The sequence below is a fragment of the Zea mays genome, chromosome 1 (assembly GCF_902167145.1).
Source record: "Zea mays cultivar B73 chromosome 1, Zm-B73-REFERENCE-NAM-5.0, whole genome shotgun sequence".
NCBI lineage: Eukaryota > Viridiplantae > Streptophyta > Magnoliopsida > Poales > Poaceae > Zea > Zea mays.
Genome location: NC_050096.1, coordinates 298,346,558 through 298,354,070, shown reverse-complemented (window position 1 = coordinate 298,354,070; position 7,513 = coordinate 298,346,558). Strand labels below are relative to the sequence as shown.

General features: G+C 39.5%; 1 protein-coding gene across 1 annotated transcript; it reads right to left on the bottom strand.

Moving 5' to 3' along the window:
• Positions 1-1,606: 1,606 nt before the first annotated feature.
• LOC118476190 (uncharacterized) lies at positions 1,607-6,475 on the bottom strand. The gene is made up of 3 exons (XM_035964422.1): positions 5,930-6,475; positions 2,831-2,977; positions 1,607-1,851 (listed from the first exon to the last, which is right to left on the bottom strand). Exons 1-2 carry the CDS (start codon positions 6,179-6,181, stop codon positions 2,903-2,905), a joined length of 327 nt encoding a protein of 108 aa, XP_035820315.1. The 5' UTR covers positions 6,182-6,475; the 3' UTR covers positions 1,607-1,851; positions 2,831-2,902.
• Positions 6,476-7,513: the final 1,038 nt, after the last annotated feature.

The following is a 7,513-nucleotide window of genomic DNA, read 5'->3' as shown; positions in this document are numbered from 1 at the left end:
TCGACCTATGGTGAGCAAGTTGGATCCTCAAGCAGTCAAGTGCATTTTTGTGGGTTATTCATCTACTCAGAAAGGATACAAGTGTTGGGACCCTATTGGTAAGAGACTGTTAGTGAGTATGGATGTAACATTTCGTGAGGAAGACCCATACTACAGAAAGAAAATTGATCCAGATCAAATCCTGGAGGACTTCTCTCCGGTCGATGGAGGAGACCGTAGAGAGGGGGAGGATGACAGTGGTCGAGGTAGTGATGAGGCCAGTGGTGATGAAGCTAGTGGAGCTTCAGGAGGGGTGATTGTTGGAGGTATGATTCCATCAGAAGTGGAGAAAGGGATAACTACGCATATATTGAGTAAAGATGAAAGTAGTGGGGATCATGGTGATCCAACTATTAATATTCAGGAGGAGATAGAGGATGATGAGGCAGTGATTGTTGGATCAATTCCATGTCCTACTATAGGGAAGTTGAATGAGAAACAGGGGGAGCAACATGATTGTTTCATTGGGGTAAAGGTGAATGAGAAACAGGGGGAGCAACCTATAGTATACTATCGAAAGTGAACGAAGAAGCAGGGGGAGCAACCACAACCTCGATGTGTTGAAGCTCCAGTCCCATATCTCTCTTCAGACTCCTCTCCAGACCCAGCTGGTAATGTCTCTCCAATCCCTGTTTCTCCCATTTCTGAACATGAAGAATTACCTCTTGCCCAAAGAAGAGTTCCTAGAGTAAATGCTGGGAAACCTCCTTCTCGTTATTGTTATGCACATGACATTGCTAAGTATGTCTCATACTCTAGTGTCTCTCCTGCATATAGAACTTTCATTGCATCTCTACAAACAATATCTATTCCAAAGGATTGGAGGTGTGCCAAACATGATCCAAAGTGGAAGGATGCCATGAAGGAAGAGCTGCTTGCCCTTCAGAAGAACAAGACATGGGAACTTGTTCACCTTCCAGAAGGAAAGAAGGCGGTGGGGTGCAAGTGGGTCTTCACAGTAAAGCAGACTCCTGAAGGAAAGATTGATAGGTACAAAGCAAGACTGGTGGCGAAGGGATATAGTTAGACATATGGGATCGACTATGATGAGACCTTTGCACCCGTGGCAAAAATGGGCACGGTGAGGACCTTAATCTCATGTGCAGCCAATTTTGGTTGGCCTCTTCATCAGATGGATGTGAAGAATGCATTTCTCCATGGTGACCTGAAGGAAGAGGTCTATATGGAAATTCCACCTGGATTTGCAAATAAACTGACTATTGGGAAAGTGTGCAGACTTAAGAAGTCGCTCTATGGCCTAAAGCAGTCACCACGTGCATGGTTTGATAGATTCAGGCGAGTTGTGTGTGATATGGGCTATTATCAATGCAATGGAGATCACACAGTCTTCTACAAACATCAGGGCTCTTGTATCACTATTCTAGCGGTTTATGTTTGTGGCAGAACCACCCGGATTATTCCAGCTTAAGTGCCCAAGTCGCACCCTTAAGGGCAGCAACACACTTAAACAGGAATAACCTGTCAGTCCCTCGGATCTAGTCCGATAAAGCCACTTATCCAGGATCGAATACCACTAGCTCACACGAAGGTGAGGCACAGAGAAATACAATAAAGCATAATACCACAAATTTAATAAGTATCAGTAGTAATTACATTATCGGAGTTTCAGAAATAGTAACCATAATTTTAATGCAACGGAAATAACTAACGGAGAAAACCGAGTAACATGGCGAAGCCTGGCCACGCTACTCCTCCTGGTCCTCTCCTGCGGAAGCAGTAACCCTCTCAACCATATATCCCGGTGGCAGGGATGAAGGCCAAGTCACACCATCAACCAAATCAAGGAGGTACCTGCAAAAATTATGCCACAAGCAAGGCTGAGTATACTAATACTCAGCTAGACTTACCCGGTGTGAGGAGTCTACTCCTCTACCTCTAGACCATGCAGCTGTTTGGCTGAGGGGTTTGGTTTGCCAAAAGCACTAGCTGAGTCTAAAAACAAGTTTTAGCTTTTCAAGTTCTAGAATAATAATTTAGACTAGATGAGAACCTATCTATTCATACATGGTATCAAACATTATATCAATCAACATCTTTTTCCAGTCATCTCATTTCCACTTATTACTCAATGCAGTACAATGGATCAAGCAGTCTCATTAGCTGCGAGAAGCAGACGATTCGAATCGAGTTTTATCCTTGCAAGGTAAACCTAAACACACGACATGTCAGGGCACTCCGTCCCCACACATGTCAACCGTCCCCATCGATTCCCCGTTCGCGTCCAGGCCTCACCGCCTTGGCATACAATGCTCCACTGACCCCGGCCGCCGCCGTGCAGTGGCCGCACTTGTACCCACCATATCTAGAATGGGAGACCCAGTCTCAGGTCGCGTGAGGGATAAAGTCCGCGCCCGGCTTCAATCAGGTACTAGGTTTACCGGTTACCATTTTTCCCGACATGTGTTTAGTACATTCAAAAGCTTGACACAGGTATCCGCACGTTAATTCTTATTCCAATTTTTGTCTCATAGACAACGCATCCCCATGGATCCGTGTCCACAGACCATCATCATGCCGTTATCAAAAATGGATACAACCAATTCCTGACCTCGCGCGAGTGCTAGAAAAATCACTCGACTTCTACCGAGATCTTGATTTAGCATAGCAGCTACTCGACCTAGCATACTAGTATTCATCTCAAAAGGAATCCTGAGTTCATGCAACTAGGGTTTCAACCAACTCCTACACTTAAGTGCACGGTACAAGCCTACAAACATTAAGTGTAGTAAAATAGCATATATAAACGGTTATGCATAAAACCGGGGCTTGCCTTTAATTTAACACTTAGACAGTGTTTGCTGGGGGAGGTACTCGCTTGGCGAGCATCCACTGGTTAAGTCCATCATTCTTTAGGTCGTCCACCAACTGCATCTTGTGGTTGGCACCACATCACTTGCACGATCATCATCTCTCGTTCCTAAATGAGATGCAAGATGCATATGTATGAATATGATGAAAAATACCACAAGATATACAAAGACACAGTAGTGAACTAACATTAATTTAGAAGACACCGTAAACCACCACACATTAGCATTAGTTATCTACACGTCATCGGGCATACATAATCAATACCACTAGAAAGACGACAAATACTTTCTAGAATTAACCAGCGCAACACGGCATCACACGTACAAGCATTTACCACATTCACTTTTATCATCCATTAGTTACTTATTATTAAACTAGTTAAGTACACATAAATTTACGATGACTTACACATAAACAAACTTAGTTAAAAAGGAATAGTTGCTTAATCGGGTTTCACAATCATCCACAACATTCTACTACAAGCATACACCCTAGAGAACACACATGAGGAGATAGTTTAATCATAATTACATATTATACTACTTTAATGACGTTGGTTACTTAGTAGTATTAGCAGAAAGCCAAGGACATGACATTATTCATTTTGTTTCCCTAATATATAACTGCACTTGCTAACTGTTGATTAAGCTAAGCAACTTATTAGACCTTAACCAATTTAGTTCACTAACTTAGTGAGATGTGTACTACTTACTTATATATAACTCAAATTATATTAGTCACTCTCATTATTACTCATGTTCAATTAAAACCAAAACAAGCAAGCAGTCGACTCAAGACAAGCACACTGGAGTGGAACAATCAATCACAATTAACATATTTAGGACAACAGCACATTAGTTGTTTCAGTCATAACCCACAAGATATTTATCCAAAATTAGCGAACCAATACTTTTTGAAAAGCTTATTAAACTCTCTATAACTTTGGTATTTTCATATCAAGGTGATTAGATACTTAATAAGGTTAAATAGTGATAAATGATATTTTTATTCAGGTTTGGTCAGATTCAGACTTATGCCTTCAAAAATGCATAACTAGAGACTCAGACATCCAAATCATTTGATCTTAAACTTCATGGAAAGATAATTAAATTGTCTACAAATCAATTATAAACAACTCAGGTTGATTTAAAGTGTATCATGGTTAAAAGACACTAGGAAGGCTTTGCTGTCCAGATTTGGACAGATTCAGACTTCACACTTCAAACGCCTATAACTTAATATTTAGACCACTAAAAAGGGTGATCAAAGACTTTTTGGAAAGCTTAGAAAACTTACTACATAACTTTTATAATCACCAAGAAGTGATTCTATATTTAACTAAATCAAACAATACAGTTTTCTAAATCTGTTCTGACAGTGGACAGAATATAGTAATCCTCTTATAAAATTCATAACTCTCAAACTATCAGGTTTATTGTCATGAAAATTTAACACAAGTAAGATAAGAACATTATCTACAACTTTCTTATAATTGACAAGGACTGATTCTAAACTGAACTTAAGCAAACAATGCGACCTCTGAAATCTGTACAGGAATTGGACAGATTCAGTTACTAAACTTGCGAAAAGCATAACTTCTAAACGATCAGACTTATGGCTGTCAAATTTTATCACAAGTAAGATAATAAAGTTATCTACAACTTTATTGTGACCACCAATAACTTATTTCAAAATTAACTTAAGCAACCATTGCAATCTCTGAAATCTGTTCAGAAATTGGACAGATTCCGGTACTGAATTTGTGAAAAGTATAACTTCTAAACCATTAATTCTTAGCTCATGAAATTTTTGGAAGAGCTAGATATACAAGTTAATTATAACTTTTATATAGCACATATCTACAGAAAACACACTTTACATTACTAGATTAACCGCACAACAAAAACTGTACGTGCAGGAATTACAGTTTGCTAGCACCATAGCACTCAACTCAATCATCAATTAAAATCATGGAGAGACACTATCACCAATTTCTTAAGTTTAAATCATTATGACTTAGTTATTAAGTTTCAATTTATATCAATTCACTTAAGTATTTCAAGAAACATGCATGCCCTTGTTTACTTTCACTAATTGTTCTTATAATTATAAAATAGGTGTTATTTTAGCACCAAATGAAACTATCTAATTTGGGACTGTAATTTTTATGAGGCATAGGTAATGACCCATTATAAATAATGTATAAATTTCACATGCTCAGATTTTATATTGCATTTACTACAAAAATAACAAATTGTTAATGCAATAAAGCATGTGAGAGCAAGTTAAATTTAAAACTAATTATTTTCTGTGGATGCATGACCATATTAAGTTTTCTTAGGCTACTATAATATCACGCAAGGACATGGGAACACCATTTTACATTTTTGCATCTATACATTATTTTTAAATCATTTAAAACTACTTAAAGTGCATTAAACAAGTTAAATCACTAACTTAATCATACATGCACAACAATTCATGAAATGTTTACCAGCCACCAAACATCACACAAAGAGTCTACTGTAAAAATTGCAACCTATTTGGAGCACTGGAGCTACAGATCCAAAAATAACAAGCAAATAAATCTTCTCTTTTCTTATTTAACATGATTTAATTAGCATACCAAGAAAATAGTGAACAACATATAAGTTTTATATTTTTTTCTTGATGGAGCATGACAACATCTAACTAACAAAACAGGTTTCATCATTTTTGGATTTTTATAAATAAAATTATGGAGAGAAGCAAGTTTGTTTATTCTCTAAACCAGTTTTTAAATATAAATTTCTACAGAAAAACTTTTCCACTGAAACATTCCAACTTAGATATCCATGGCATAGAGAATTTCACAAGGATTCCAAAAAGTCCTCATTTAACGTTTTACGATTTTTCTACGATTTTCTATGAATTTTCAAACTTCAGCACAAAATCTGAGATATAAAACCGAAAATGGGAACAACAAACTTTCACCCAGGTCCCTGAAACAAACGTGCCTACACATCAGCACATATGCCCTTTCAGCACTATTCACAAGAGTCACAAACCCTTCACTTACCCCCCTGCTGTTCTGGAATTTGCAGATTGGTCCATCGTCTTCTTCCTTGGAACGTACAGGGAAAGGGGATCGGCCTTTCCTGGTCGGGGCTCGCCGGCGTCGGCCGAGCGCGGCGGGGCCAGCCGAGCCGTCCCTGGTGGAGCGCGCGCACAGCCAAGGAGTTGGCTGGGCCGGCGGCAGCTCCAGGTGGCCTGGCCACGCGAGCCCGCGGTGGCAGCCTGCTGCGGCGATGGCGCGGGCATCGCCGGTCATGGCTGCGCTCAGGGAAGGGTTCGAACGGATCGTTGTGGCGAGGGGGAGGTGATGGCAAACTCAATTTAAACAACCGGCTACTGAGGACAGGGATTTGGAGGTAGCAGGGAGCTTCCGTCGTCCATCCATGGCGTTAGTGTGCTGCAATAGAGGAATGAGGGAGTCGAGGCGAGCAGAATGCAGAGGCGAGGCCAGGGTAGCTCAGAGGGTGCGCAGCGTGCTTTTAAAGGCGAGGCACGAGCGGGCGTTGGCCGGGGATTGGCTGTCCATGGCGGTGGCCACTGCCACACGCCTGGCTGCTTGCTGCTCACGCTGTCTCCCTGCAGCAACCGTTGAACACGTATTGGATGGCTGTTTTTGGCGTTTTCTGTTTGGATTCGGACCCGGATCTCTGCAGAAGATTTGTTCCTTGATGTATACTCTACAAATCGTGTACAGGACTTGAGGTAATTCGAGCACTGGTTAGAGAGTTATAGACCCACGAAAACTGGTTTGTCAGTGGGTTAGAAATCAGTGGAAACTCGTGAAAACTGAATGTCAAAGCATGTCAAACAGAATCGGATGAATGCCATCTTTTAATATGTTGTGCCCCTATTAGTTATTAACAACTTTTATATTTGGGGAAACTTGAGTTGTTCAACAAAAATTTGGGAACGCGAGACGTCGACCCGAACGATGCTGATTTCAGACTTAGAAGAATTTGAATTCTGAAATCAGATTTTTATTCTGTCTTGATGGCACTGTTTGAGATACTTAGAAATTGAATCAAGGCTTGGTTTAAATATAACATTTGTTGTATAACACAGGTTCTACAATTTTTATTAAAGGTCAAACCTCATATCTCAAATATAAATTAAAGTTTCACTTTGGTCAAAGTAGTATAGTTATAAAGCTTCAATTTATATTTTTAAAGCAATCGAAGTGATTTCTTAACATTTTCTTGGCATTTTCTCTACATGAACTCTTAATAACTTTTGTTGTAGAGTTCATATAGAGTGTTTTGGAAAGGTTTGCATAACTTGGTTGAATTTCTAAATTTGCTTTTACTTAATCGAGTTGTTTCAAGCAAGCGTATGATTTATAATTTCATATAAATATTTGGTTCAAACTTTGAGAAATCTTTAGAATACATTTGATAGATAGAGATGAATGATGATATAGAGATAACAAGATGATCTGCATAAAAATTAATTAGAGGTTCACACAAAGAGATCCTACGGGAGAATGCGGATTCGAATTAAGTATTTGGACGTAGACCGACTATCGAGAAAGCGGATTCGGACACCGATTGGATAACATAATAACTATCGAGAGTCCGAATAAATGAGTCTG